The sequence below is a fragment of the Symphalangus syndactylus genome, chromosome 2 (genome assembly GCF_028878055.3).
Source record: "Symphalangus syndactylus isolate Jambi chromosome 2, NHGRI_mSymSyn1-v2.1_pri, whole genome shotgun sequence".
In the NCBI taxonomy this organism is placed as follows: domain Eukaryota; kingdom Metazoa; phylum Chordata; class Mammalia; order Primates; family Hylobatidae; genus Symphalangus; species Symphalangus syndactylus.
In genome coordinates, this window is record NC_072424.2 from 99132716 (window position 1) to 99148007 (window position 15292).

Genomic DNA, 15292 nt, shown 5'->3' on the forward strand with positions numbered 1-15292 from the left:
AAGGAGAAGATAAAAATATGACTGTATGTAGGTTTGTCTGATGCATTGGATAATTATAAGCACAGAGAAAGTCTAGAAGTGTAAACACTGAAATATTACCATTGGTTAAGTGAGAAAATAGGAACTAAAGGAGGAAGAAAAAAATAGCTAGCTTCTTTGCACGCCTTTGTTTTGACTTAATCATGTGTGACAAAAGTCTGTAAGTGAAAATACAAGGGAGCACGTAATGGGGGGGTAAGGAAACCCATCGAGAGTGAACTCTCCTTATTTTGAAATTACAGACGTCAAGTTCTACTCTGCCTGCATAGTCCATAATCCTGGTTACTCCAACTTTTTTTAGATCATTTAATATATTATTAGCAGCTTGTTAGAAAACCAAACTATACCTGGAATAATTATCCAGATTTAAAATAGCACATACCTTTCTTCAGAAGAGTTCATATTTGCTCCATAAAGGAGTAAAATAAGCCCTTCTTCTACAGATGCAATTCTTGCCAAAATACCAGCTATATGAATTAAAGCTGTCTCAGAGCAATTTGGAGATGCCTGTAAATTAAAAACAAAACAAGACAAACCACATAATTTTATGACATGCTAACGTATCACAGACTAAAATTCGAAGATTGTATGTAGTCCCATAAAGTTATATTACCACAAGAAAAAACAAGCTTAATGATTTGTTTGGCTGTGAAATAATATGTCTGAATAAAATGTGTTGCAATGAGTACATTCTAATAAATTTTGTGGGCAAGCCTAACTAATGATTAGTCAGGTATTCACCTAAAGAAGTCCTAATTATTACTAATCATACTGTTTAGCACGAATAGCACTATTCACACTACTTAGCACAAAAAGTATATCACTTTTCATATTAAATATCTTTTTTAAAACAACTTGTCTCCTTAGAACACATTCCTTCTCTCACATGAGACTATATGTATTCTCTCATGTCTATATACATATATACAGTATTTTAAAACTTTCTATTCCTCATTTTAAATATTTTTTGTTTAAAGGTCTGCCTTGCCTATTACAGTAGGCTTCTTAAAGGCAATAAACATGTATTATTCACTTATATATTTGCAGTACCCAGCAGAGAGCTAATGATATAGTAGAGGTTCAATGGGTGATGCTGGTTGTCTTAAATTAGATACTCAGTGTCAGTGCCAGAGGGCTACTGTCAAGAATAAATAATTCAAGCATAATGTAAGTACAGCTGCAGAAGTACATAACATGGGAACACAGAGAAAAAACCCACCTAACTTTGCAAAGGAGAACTGGGAGGAAATTTCAAAGATAAACTCTAGTCTAAAGAGGAATGTTTCATATGGACCAAGTGTAAAATTTTCTAGGGTGAAGAAAAACCATACAAACACAAGGAGATATAATAACCTTATTTAGAAAGTGCAAATTGTCTATTATAACTGGAATATATAAGAAAGTAATTAGGGTACAGAAAACTTGGCATTTGCCAAGTTTACCTAGCAAGCAACAAGCAGAAAAGTATGTGACAGCCCATTGATGGGTGAACATAAGAGGAAGATGAAAACAGTAAAAACACCTCAAAACAGATATGAAAAAGCAAAAGCTTTTAACCTATTGATAAGCCTTAAAAATCACTGCCCAGAAGCTTAAGTCATACAAGTAGAGGGAGGTACTGAACAGACACCCAAACTAGTAACAGTAGCAACTCTGCCACTTGTTAAATGTCTGACCTAGAGCAAGTCACTTATTTCAGCCTCAGTTGCGATTATTAAATTATATAATGTAAGGGAATATATTGTGCAAACTGTAAAGAGACATACATCTGTTCAAATTGGAATTCTATATAAGTGTTCTCTCTAAAGTAGTTCTTCTTAATATAAAACAGAGTTGGTTACTAAGGAAAATAATCACATTTCCAAAAGTTATAACAATGCCATAAAATAAATAACAAAACATTTACGAGATTTATTAGATTTGCAAAACAAATAACTTCTTAACAGAATAACTTTTCTAAGTTATTTGCATCAGCAGATCTAGTCTGATTAAAAAACAACTTAGATATTCTATGTTCTTTCCCTCTGCATATCATAATAAATCAATCAACTGCACAAGCTATAATTTAATAATAAAAATATATATCAACATAAAATACATTCGTATATGGAAGGACAGCATAATAAAATATTTCAAGCTTAGAAATAAACTCCCACTGAATATCCACTAATACCCAGGTAAGAGACTCTTTTTCTCCTTAGTAAATAATACCAACCTCAATTCCTTTCATTAAATTGTGAATAGGCTGAAGAAGTGTCTCTATTACAATGTTGTTATATAAGCATTCCACTGCACATTCTTTTTGATCACAGAGTATCCATAGAACTTCAGTCACCATACTTGCAGGAGAGTAATTCTCTAATGAACAATAAATATTTTTTAATACCAAAACATTAAATACTTAGAACTATTTTATGTGTTAGCTGTTGTTGTTCCAAAAAGTTCAACATCAAAGTTAATTCAGTACTTCAAAAGTCATACAACTCAATGTCCAAAGGAAGATGTATTACCAAATTATAACCTGACTTAGGGGAATCTCAACTGGCTTAACATAAAAAGTAAGCAAATGACAACAAACATGAATGGCAATAGACAAGAATACAAAATTATTTACTGTCCGACATTAAATTACTGCTTAATATTAAAGATGTGGTCTGAAGCAAATGTACAGCTTTTTTCCTCCTAGAAAACATGTTTTTCTCCCTAGAATACACTTTTACCATACTCATATTTATTATTTTTCTTAAATAACATATTCAAGTATTGAGCCTACAAGAAAATTACATTCAAACAAGAAAATGGGAAAAAGGAAGCAGAAGAGAATGGAAACTTTCATAAATTTTATAGACACTAGTATACTTCTTGTATTACCATAAAGCCAGTGAAAACAAAGATCACTTTTTAGATTTTCTTTCAAAATACAGTATACACAGGAAAACACAATACACATAAGTGTAACATGGTTGGAATCATCACTGAATTAAATGATTTTCAGTTTCATAAATTGACAAATTTTCAGATATATAATCTAATATCCTCAAAACAATAGTTTTTAATGTAAGATTGTCCTAGTAAGATACAATACTTTAGTATTTAGACACTGTATGTCTATGCATTATTGGTGTGTTTTATTATTAAGTGTTTTACTTTGGAAACTATTATAAGATGAAAGTTCTTAATTTATGTTACAATATTCCATACTCAACAAACATGCTGACTTCAGGTCAATATCTGACAAAAAGAAAATGGAGAAGGAAAGTTCAGTGGTTTTTCAACCAGCTCCAAGTGAGAAACCCTGTTTACAAGGACAGATATTATTGATGAGCATATGGCCATTCTTTCACTCATCCAATCATCTTCTATTTATTAAGTGCCTAATACATACCAGACACTGTACTAGGAACTAACTATGAACAGAAAAGTAAATAAGACAAAAACAGTCCACATCATGGTAAACCAATATATAAACAAGTAATTAGAACAAACAAAGATGATTTTAATCATAAAGGATGTCTATGCTGTAGGAGTATATAGTTAGAAGACCTAAGCTAGTTCTTTATACATGTAAATGCTGTAAAGACAGAAAAAAGTCTGAGAACCACTGTGAAGATCAATAGGCTAATATAATTGCTTGGATAAAATCTATTAGTTTCATATTTTTTTAAATAGATTCAGAAGGTACATGTGTCGGCTTGTTACACAGATATACTTGTTACACGGATATACTGAATAATGGTGAGATTTGGGCTTCTGGTGTACCCATCACCTGAACAGTGAACACTGTACTGAATAATAACCTACCAGTTGATAGATATGTTATAGCACTAATATATAGCCCAAACCATTTTTTTCTTTGATTCACTTGAGTTCGCCTTAGAATTTGTGTCAGCAATTCTAGGGTTATTTCCTAGTTTTAGAACACTGTATGTCTATGCATTATTGGTGTGTTTTATGATTAAGTGTTTTACTTTGGAAACTATTCTTGATACTCAAAGGAAAAATATAAGTTGCTTTTTAAATGTTAATATTTTAGAACATTTTTAAAAGCTAGTCAACAGCCATAAAACTAAAAGGCATTTTTCTGAAAAACGTGAAGGGTTTTTTCTTTATTCTTCAATAAAAGAAGACCCTGAAAAGACTGAAGTTTTGGATGTAAGCCAAAACAAGTGAGTTGATCAAAACATTTTAGAAAGTATAAAGAATGGAAAATAGCAGGAAAAAAAATCACATTATGACCTATCAATCAAATATCCCTCAGTATCATGTCTTGAGAACATTTTGATCTTAATAAAGAACATCATTAAAATTCTCAGTGATACTGATTCTAAATAAAAAAGTAGTAGAGTAGAAACATCTTAAAATATCAATGAACAAAATTAAATTTCATGGCTTACTTCAGGACAAATGTAATTTCTCTTAATACTGTATCTTAATGAAACCTACTTACCAAAGTAGGTCAGGCACTCAAAACATCTAGACAATAGAATACTTAAATATTTTTAGATGTTTTATATTTCTCTATTTAAAATAGAAACAGAATTACCTGAATGGGCAGTTGATGTCATCTTTGGACAACTTGGTGAGTAATAGATAAGTTGGGTAAATAGAACAAGTAGATCTATGAGGGATACCAAATCTTTAAAAAGAAAATAAAGAGAAAATTAATTTCTAGCATATTCTTTCAACTTACAGAAATTTAACTGAACTTTCATCCATCTATATAATTGAGTTTTTGTACAGACTATGAGGCAATCAGGAAGAAAGGAGCTATAATCTGAGATAGAAGCCTCCAGAACAAGTTACATACAAATTAAAACATGGCAAAGCAAGCAATGCTGTAGGTGCTATGTAAAGGTACAGTTTTACCATTTATTTTGAACCAATCACTTAAGATAAACCTATGCTAGGAAGATATATGAATCTGATCAAGGCTGTTTGAGTTTATTCAATTAGAAGCAGTAAAATTCATCTTACCAAGTTGGTCCAGCTGACTTATCTACACAAAACTGTAGAACAGGGCTTAGCAAACTTTCTCTTTAAAGGACTAGAGAGTAAATATTTTAGATTTTGTGGCCAAATGGTCTCTGTCACAAATACTCAAGTCTGCCATGGTAGCACTAAGTGTATGTAGATGATATGCAAATGAATGAGTATGGCTATTCTCCAATAAAACTTTGTGTGCACTAAAATTTAATGTATATTTCTCACATATCACAAAATACCCTTTTTTGAACAATTTAAAAATATAAAAACCATTATTAGCTCACAAGTGTACAAACAAGATAGTGGATCAAATGTGGCCCATAGACAAAATTTACCAACTCTTGCTATAGAGGCTTACATTAAAAGAGTCTGGTGAAATCACATGTGAAACTTAAAGGTGAATGTTGACCTATGCTAATATAGTAGAATATTCTAGAAACTCAATTTTCAGGTGGTCTATAATATCTGGTAGGCCAAAATGTAGATGTTAAAAGTCAATATAAAATGATAAATTATAGATGATAGACATATAAATGTAAGCTGAATACTGCACCAACATCACAAGTATACATTAGTATATTTCTGTAAAGTTCAACAGTATCCTATAAAATGACAGCTCTTTTATTAAAAGTCAATTATCTACTGAGTGCTCATTATGCATAGAATTATGTGGCACTACCATGGGAACTACAAGAGATGTATATAAGGCAATGTCTTTCCTCAAGGAGCTCACAATCGATGAGAAGAAAAGATTTAGAGAAATAAAAAAGCTACAAAACAGTATAAAAGAGTATTCAAAATAAATATACTATGTAACGGGGTCAGCAAACTATAGCCATTGTGGACTGATTTTATAAGGTTCACAAGATAAGAATGGATTTTACATTTTTTAAATGTGTCAGAGGTCCTCAAAACCATGCCCAGATTCAGTGATTCACTAAGAAGACTCAGAGGATTCAACATATAATTGTATTCACAGCTACGATTTATTATAATAAAAGGATACAAAGCAAAATCAAAGGGCAAAAGTGCATGGGGTGAAGTCCAGAGCTAACCAGCATAAACTTCTAAGTGTCCTCTCCTGGTTGAGTCATACAGAATACACTTAATTATTTCAGCAGCAAGTTATGACAACACATGTGAAATGTCATCTACCAAGAAAACTCATTAGAGACCCAGTCCCTTAGGTTTTGGGGGGATCTAAGCATGTAAGCACACTCTACCTAGCACATGCCAAAATTTTAAACTCCCAAAAGAAAACCAGGTACTCCACATAAATCACATTATACAGTTTAGGCGGTGATCAGTGCACAGTTGAGGCACTCATCAGTTCTAGGAATAATAGGAAATCTAAGTTCCTAGGTCCCAGCTAAGGTCCAACGTTGCAAGCAGGCTTTTCTAAGGATAGCCGTTTCAGCCCTGCTACATTAACTCTTTTTTGTACACACACAGAGAGAATATACAAAAGCAGTATGTGGCCAAAACAGCCCAAAATATTTACTATGTGGTGCTTTACAAAAACAAACAAACAAACAAACAAAAAGCAGTTTGCTGGTCCCTGCCATATACTATATTCTTAGTTATCATTTTTACCTCCCTTAAGAGTTTAAGTATATAATAACAGCATGTGCTGAAGTTTGATAGGGAAAAAGTAAATGAGACTTAGGGTGAAAATAATATGGTAATATAGAAAATGACACAGGGCTTTGCAGTTTATAAAACAGTATTTGCAAACCTCATTTCTCTGTGGCCACAAAATTTCTGTAAGTCAAATATTACTGATTTCACTATTCAATTTTTACAGATAAAGAAACTGAAACAACAAAGGTTAAGTGATTTTCCCAAAAGATCACTGCTAGTTTATAACGGAATGAGAACTTAAACAAGGTCTTCTAGCTCTAAATCTACATCTGGATCCCTAAAGGCTGAAGGAATAATAACAACAACAAAAAAAGATACATGTAGGAAGAAGTACGTACTGAAAACTAAAAGAAAACAAATACTTCGAAGTGTATAAGCTATCAATAGACTAAAAGGTATGTAGCTAAGTACCATAGAAAGGAACATGCCAAATTTCCAAGTTTGAATACTCCATCATATATAAATCTTAGCATATCTCAACAAATTTATTTCTCTTAATTGTACTTACCTTTTTTATTCTTCAGCTTAATAGGAAATAGTTTTCTGCCTTGTTTATAGATCAATAATCTTCCTAAAAGGCACAGTGAGTGAATGAAATAAATATACTGTAATTCTTGTCCTAAGTAGTAGAAAGTGTTCTGCTTGTTTCCTTAAAAGGGAAGCAAACAAGAACATTTATTTAGTGTCATTATATTTTACAGTACCTGTCTTCATTCCCTTCTAGACATTAAACAAGGCTACAGGCTAGAATGGAGACACTATTGGTCTAAAATTTTTTAATTATTTGTTTTCCTTATTGTTTCCTAAGATCCTTTACAATAAATCCCCGAAGAAAAGCAATCATCTTAAAAAGCAGCCTCAGAAAACAATAGTATACATATAGTGTCGATTCTAAAATAAATACCATAAGACTGCCAGAGTTATCTGCCACTAAAGAGGAACTTCAAAATTAAGGGCAGAAGAAAGTTAATAGAAAATGTTAGTTACTGTTTAATTCCACCAATTAAAAGTCAATATTACAAAAGATCATATTAACAAGCATATGTCTAAGTGAAATTAAAATCTCTACAATATAGACATCTCCCAATATGTATTTGTCATTCACACATATACACACAGAAGATAACAGAATTAAGACACCAATCTAAAACAAAACATCTCTTCTTTGCAGGCTAAGAAAAGGAAATATTGATTAGGGCACATAAATATGTATTTGCATACAAAGAAGCAAGACATTTAGAGAATTCGTATCTGGAAAGTTCCATCTTTCTTAATGAAAGAGTAAGGGCTCCTCCTCCTGAGAGAGAACTGGGCAGAAGCAAAGCAGAAGGTTCGATAAGACTGACAAGGGCTTGTAATAGCTGTTATGGAACGCTAAAGAAAGAACATCTAGGAGGATTCCAAAGCAACAGAGAGAGAGCAGCTGAAGTTAGAAAATATATATTTACTCTCAAGCCATGTCATATACTCTCTGCTCAATTTCTTCAGTACCAGAAAAGATAGAGAATTGAATTGACCTAAAGTTGGGCAACCGCAGGCAGAAAACTCTGAAAGAGAAATGAGCAAGAATGTTTTTAAACACATGGCAAAAAAAAAAAAAAAAATGCAGCGAAGCACCCTGAGGTCTTTAGTAGATAGAGAGCAAAACCATGAAGGGCTAAGAAAGTAATGGGGGGAAACGAGCTAAATATTACATTTTAATATCAAGAAATCAGAAAAATCTGTAAGTTTGTAAATGAGATAACATATGAACTTATATGTCCTTTTCCTTCTCTTGAAGAATAAATTATAACTTCTACACTTTCTCCTCCCCTACAAAACACTAGCTTTTGAAACCCATTAATTATTGGTCTATCACCATCTCCCTTGCTTTGAGTTAGATAAAGAAGAATGAAGAAAAGTATAAGATATCGTCATACTCTCAAAGGAGCTTACTATATGCTTAAGGAAACAACATAAAAACAACAGAACAATAAAAGCTATCAGGTTCACATGGCAAATTGTGTGATATAAGCAAGAGCAAGAAAAATTCAGAATAGGCAGGGAGGCCTTGAAATTTAAAATACAGTTTCTGCCGGGCACGGTGGCTCACGCCTGTAATCCCAGTGCTTTGGGAGACCAAGGTGGGTGGATCACGAGGTCAGGAGTTCAAGAGCAGCCTGGCCAGCACAGTGAAACCCCATCTCTACTAAAAATACAAAAACTTAGCCAGATGTGGTGGCAGGCACCTGTACTCCCAGCTACTTGGGAGGCTGAGGCAGCAGAGTCGCTTGAACCCAGGAGGCAGAGGTTGCAGTGAGCCCAGATCATGCCACTGCACTCCAGCCTGGGTGATACAGCGAGACTCTGTCTAAAAAAATAAATAAATAAATAATACAGTTTCTTCATTCACGATAAATATCTATTAGTGTAGGGAATTACAGATGGGGCAGTAGGAGTAAAAATAATGTTGTATAGGCATTGGTATGCAAAAAAAGACTAAGAGAAGATTCATCAATAACTAGAGAAGAGATCGTATCGAGAAATTGGGGCCAGATTACGAAGCATCCAGGACATTTTAGCTCAGACAGAGAATAAGCAAAGAAGGATCACGGAGTGACACAGGGTGTTCAAAAATAAAAACAACATTTTATGGAAGTTTTTTCCCCATTAAAGTGCATATATGCCTGATTAGATGACTGATACATTACTGAAGGGGAAAGAATGGACTGTATATTGTTGCAATATAACAGATTAGGATATATGCCCTAGTATGAATTGAAGAACTGCATCTAATAAGAATCAGTATGGTTGTACATTAATTTCAAATGTAGATCTGTTCTAAAAAATAATGATTATAGTGTATCTTATAAATGTGTAAAATGTATTTTACAGCACCATTAGTAAAAGTGACCTAATTTACCATAATAACAATCATTAAAAAAATAAAAGTTCCTACTAAACTCTATTTACTAATAAAATTTACCATCTTTAAAAGTATGTAATAGAGGAAATAATACTTACTGCAATGCTTTGAATGTCCCATAGTTTCATCAGCTTTCCTAGTCTTACACAGTTCAAAGTACTGAACACACTGTTGAATGGCTGTAGTTACCTGATGAAATAATAAGTTATTAATTCCAGAACTTTGCAGCCCTCAAGTCCAAGAATTAAAAGAAATTAGTCAAAGCTGTAAAAATACTTTGGAGAAATATTTGAGAAAAATATTTAGTACAGTACCTTTCTAGCCCTTAAAGCTCAGCCTCCTCAATTACATTTTAACTATGGCATCACTCTGGTGAACACTGAAAAGATTTGCGGACCAACAAACATGATAATGTTATAATGTTGGTGTCATTAGACAGAAATAAATATGTACTTTCTATTTTATAGTGAAAAGTGCAAAAACTCTGTGGCCATGGCCATAACTTTAGAAACTATCTTGTTCAGTTCCTTTGCCTTAGAATCTTTTCCTCCTACCCAGCTAGCAAAATATCAAGTGGATCAAGTCTTTATTTCCATCTCAAATACCAGAAATGCTAAAGACTGATAAAGAAAAATCTCATAATTCAAAGAAAAGAGTCACAATAAAAAATGATCTCCAACCCCTACTGTACCCAGTGATTCTCCCATTAGTCTCCATTCTAACTCCTCCTCTCATTCTCCACAAGCAGAGACTTTAAACCTTCTCCCCTTTCCTCAGCACCTGCCTACCCATCGATGGCCTCTTATCCTAATTCCCAAAAACAAATAAAAGCCACCAGTGATATATGGTGTGATCATTGTTAAATCTGGTAACAAGGCAGTTGTTGGTGACCTTGAAAAGATCACTTTCAGAGGAGTTTGGTGAATAAAGCCAGACTATACCAAATAAAAGAATAAGGAAGTGAAAAAGTAAAGGTGGTTAGCATAATTTTTATTATCAGGAAAGACAGCTGAGGAAAATTTTAAAAATAGACCAACAACTGTATCTTAGAGTCAAGATTAAACTCTTTTTCAGCTTAGAAGGATATGGATATGCTTAAATGTTACTGGGGGAAGCCAACAGAGAGGAAGAGTTTGACTATGTAGGAGAGAAAGGGGATAGTTGATAGAAAAAAAAATAAACAAGAGGAAGAAGCAGATGGAATCCAAGTGGAAGGAATGATTAATTAAGCTTTAGATAGGAAAAAAATAAAGGTTTGAAAAGAAGCAAGTTCATAATTGTAGCATCAATAAGTCAATGGATTTTCCTATCTCATTCTTTCTTATGGCCTCAGTTGTATGCAGAAAAGAGGTAACATGGCAGGACTTCTATCTTTAGAAAGGCCTCCTTACAAGGTGAGATTTTGATAGCATCTAGGAACTTGGATTTCAGAAGGGCTCTCATCATTCTGAGAACTGAGAATGGCTGACAATGTTTGCACAAATAATGTGATTTATGAGGAACAACTGCTTTCCTTCTAGGAGTCTTGGGCCCTGGTATGTACCAGGCAGAGGGTTTCTATGTGATCAGCATCCCCTCCTCAAAAACAAAAACAAGGCAACTGAGTTTCTAATGAGCTTCCCTGGTATATAACATTTCACATAAGTTGCCGCAATTCAATGCTGAAAGAGTTAAGCATGTCTTATGTGATTCTAGTGGGAAAAAGACTCTTGGAAGCTTATACTTTCATATCTTCCATACTTCACTCAATGAACTTTTTCCTCTTTGCTGATTTTTCTTTGTATCCTTTCATTATTATAAATGATAGCTGAGAGCATAACTATATGCTGAATCCTATGAATCCTCCTAGCAAATCATCAAACCTGGGGGTTGTCTTGGGGACCCCCCTCCCCCTCCCATATCTACGTGTCTTTTCTAAATCAAACATCAGGGATCCAGACCCATGCCTCCTAGAAATCTGCATTTCAAATATGACTAAATCTACCAACTCTAAAAATCATTATCTTTTCAAGCAAATATTTGCCTCCCACTGTGTTACTTATCTCAATGAATGACATTAATCAATTGTCTGAGGCCTCAATCACAACCCCCTCATTCAAAAGTCCTCTAAATCCTACATTCTAAATAAAGTATTTTGAGTCCATCCATTTATCCCAATTCTGTCTTATTCTTCTTCCATGGTTCCATCATCTTTTGCTTGGATTATTATACAATGTCTTAAACATCTTTTTGCTTCAATGCTTCTCCCCTATCTCTACCTAGAACCTTTGACCCATTTTCTAACAAAAAACAAAACAGAGGTGGATTAAAATAACAACTGACACTTTAGGAAACTTTTGACATGAAAAATTTTTTAAATAATACACTTAAGAGAAGTTCTAAAGAATTAGAAGACAAAAGAACAAACAATAGTCCGCTTCTTTAATTGAAAACTCAAAACACTGTCTCCAAAATAATCTCTCTCAAAGACTCTTTCATTCATTCAAACCTTTAGAAATCCACCCTCCTTGCATCCATTACTACCCAGCTTTATCTTCACCATCCACTTACTTACACTCCCTTCTTTTCCTTCTACTCTTTCCCTTATATTTTCTTAAACATGCTATCTTTATTTGAGAAAAGGTAGCAATCACAGGAAAGAAAAGGAATAATTTCAGGACATGAACAATCACATTACATGACATCCCTTTAAACCACAGTAGCAGAAAGCAGATCTATAGTAGGTGAATTTAAAGAGTCAAGGTGAGAGTATAATGAATGATTTTTCTAACCCCTGTGAAAATCGACAGAAATTTGCTATAAAATTCAGGATTGTATTTGATACTTACTGCCCTATACTATCAAATATATACCAGCCAGTTCATTTCATTGTTAACCCCTAAGACAGAAATTTTAAAAAAGGTTAAATACAATAAGACAGGAAAAACCAAGGGAGAATTTAAATAACCATGCCGTCAAGTCATTTTTTTAAATGACTTTCAGAGAGCAGTAAAAATGGCACTACATAAAACCATTTCAGAAACCATTCCTTTAGGGGTTGACTGAATCAAGATTCAAATTGTTAAAAATTAAAGGTTAAATATTTACGCTGACAGCCAAAACTTTTAACCAGTTCATGTCTTTCAGATTCTATGGGAATAAAGACTATCTTAACTTTTTCAGGGAAATCTATAAAAAACCAACAGCATATACAAAAATTGATAGCTTAATGCTACCTACTAAAAATGTCATAAACATAAGATAGAACCACACAAATACAGTAGCCACCAACCACACGCCTATTTAAATGTAAATTAATAAAAACTAAATAAAATTAAAAATACAGTTTCTCATTTACTCTAGTCTCATTTCAAGTTTTCAGCAGTCATATGTGGCTTGTGGCTACCGTACTGTACAACACAGATATTTCATCATTGCAGAAAACAACATCAGAGAGCACTGATGAGAAGCTAGAGGAAATACATCAGCAGGTCATGCTAAACAGGTTGCTATGAGTAAAGTTCTTATACAAGAATCTCTTATAGAACAGAAACACAAATTGATGGAGTGGTCTGCAATTTCCATCACAGATGCACAAAATTTGACCCTTGATTCTGAAAACACAGTGGGAATAAACAGGTCTTGCATCATTTTCTCCAATGTTTATTTTCAAAAGTGGAGCCAAGTTTACTTTAAAAAAATAAATATAATATGAATAATATTTTGATATTTTGTAAATGTAGGAAAGCTTTTTAGTGCAAATGAGGTTTAAGTTGAAATGTCAAACAAGTTTGACATACTAGATACATGAAATAAAATATTTGACTAAGTTGATAAAATATTAAGATGATTTATAATGACATAATTCCATTTGCAGGTTAAAAGTTAAGGTATAGTTAACTTTTCAAATAAGAAACCAATTTTAAGAATTAATCTATAAAAAACCTTATTTGAAATACTTTCACTGGGGCCTCTGTGATAGCAACAGTGAGTCATTATCTGTACATAAACCATGGGGAAAAATCATCCTGTTCTTTATTTTTCCTTTCTCTATTCTAGCAAGATCAGTCTATGCTCATAAAGCAACAACAAATTTTTATTTAAAATGGGAATGAGAGAAAAATCAAATGTGAAAAAACCTATTTAAATTCAATTTCTATAAAAATATTGAAGTATATTTTACCTTTACAAATAAATTCTTATCCTATTATTCAATATCCCTCTCTTCTTCTGCTGCTCAATTCTCTTGATTCTCAAACACAAAACAATTATTGTTCTCCTTCCTTCATTTTATGCTATACTGCACTCAACCAAAAATCACAATTCCGGAATCTTTTCTTCACCTGACTTCCAAACTCAAGGTTTTGCCTAACTACGTAAAAGATGTTTATTGACCCAAAGCTATATCGGTATAACATTTGAATGTCTTAATAAATTTTGTGTTTTTCATTTTGTCAATTATTTATTAGACTTGCTGATTTCTTTTTAATTATTTTCAATACCCTTACACATTGTTCTACTAATAGTAACAAATGTAGATGATTTTGGTAACATATTTTAGAATATTAAGTCTACATTTGGTATAACCCAAACCAATTATTGAAAATGCAAAAGTATTTATCATTATGAGTTTTGCCATGTAATTTTCACTGAAAAACATGGGTCTATATTATAGAAGTAATGGCTTTATGAATACTTGATCTGAATCGAACTACATGCTACTGCTTAAAAATATGGCTTCTCTAAAACCAGCTTGTTATTTATAGAAGCCAATTTACTATATATAAAAAACATATTTTCTAATTGTTATCCTGACTGCATTCATTTTAAGTCTCTATTTTTATCCCTTTATGTTTCACAGGATAGTAGTTTAAGATCATATAAAAGGCGAATTGCTTCATTATCCAATATTAATTATCAGCACACAACTTTGCATAGTCAAGTTAGTAGATCATATATATTTTGGTGATATTATTTCTCAACATAAAAATGAAAATACAGACTTACCAGAGACTTATATTTCTTTTCAAGAAGTCTTAATACTGTAGTTCTGCTACAATGTGCATGCTAAAATTAAAAGGAAATGATATTTAATACTCAAGCTGTGCCACTCAAAATCTATTTTTCCTGCATCATTTCTAATGACAACATCATAAATCACACAATAGCTTAGGTTTAAACCATTATAGTCAATGACAGACAGGTGTTTATGTGTGCATTGGATTAGAAGCATAGCAATCACAAGAATGCAAATCGTATCAAAAAACTTGCAGATCATTTAGTGACTGATCAGTAGAAGAACATTCTATCCATTAATTGTGTCCAATTTCCAAGCTAAACTATTTTAAAACCACCACAAAAAAAGTATACCTATGACACAATCCAAAAAAAGACACATAGTGGGGAAAAAAAAAACTAAAAAGCACAACTCTTTTTTTTAATGAATAACTACATTTATTACATGTACATACATAATTGTATAATATTTATTATAAGAAAACATGAATAATTATATTTTAGAGAATTTTTTGGCCTATTTGTCAATCACACTGCCACCTACTACTAAAAACTCTTAATGTAGGCTTTTTTCTTTTTTTTTTCTTCTTTTATTATTACTATACTTTAAGTTTTAGGGTACGTGTGCACAATGTGCAGGTTTGTTACATATGTATACATGCGCCATGTTGGTGTGCTGCACCCATTAACTCGTCATTCAGCATTAGGTATATCTCCTAATGCTATTCC

General features: G+C 32.7%; 1 protein-coding gene across 3 annotated transcripts in view; it reads right to left on the reverse strand.

Annotated features, from left to right (window-relative positions):
* Positions 1-15292, reverse strand: part of TBC1D32 (TBC1 domain family member 32) — a 270320-nt gene that overhangs the window by 215935 nt on the left and 39093 nt on the right. For all 3 annotated transcript variants that reach the window (XM_063620893.1, XM_055262795.2, XM_063620888.1), the window contains 6 exons: positions 14555-14614; positions 9667-9757; positions 7172-7312; positions 4583-4675; positions 2255-2397; positions 422-546 (listed from right to left, as the gene is read on the reverse strand). In XM_063620893.1, coding sequence (XP_063476963.1) covers positions 422-546; positions 2255-2397; positions 4583-4675; positions 7172-7312; positions 9667-9757; positions 14555-14614 — 653 coding nt within the window. The remainder of the gene's footprint in view (positions 1-421; positions 547-2254; positions 2398-4582; positions 4676-7171; positions 7313-9666; positions 9758-14554; positions 14615-15292) is intronic.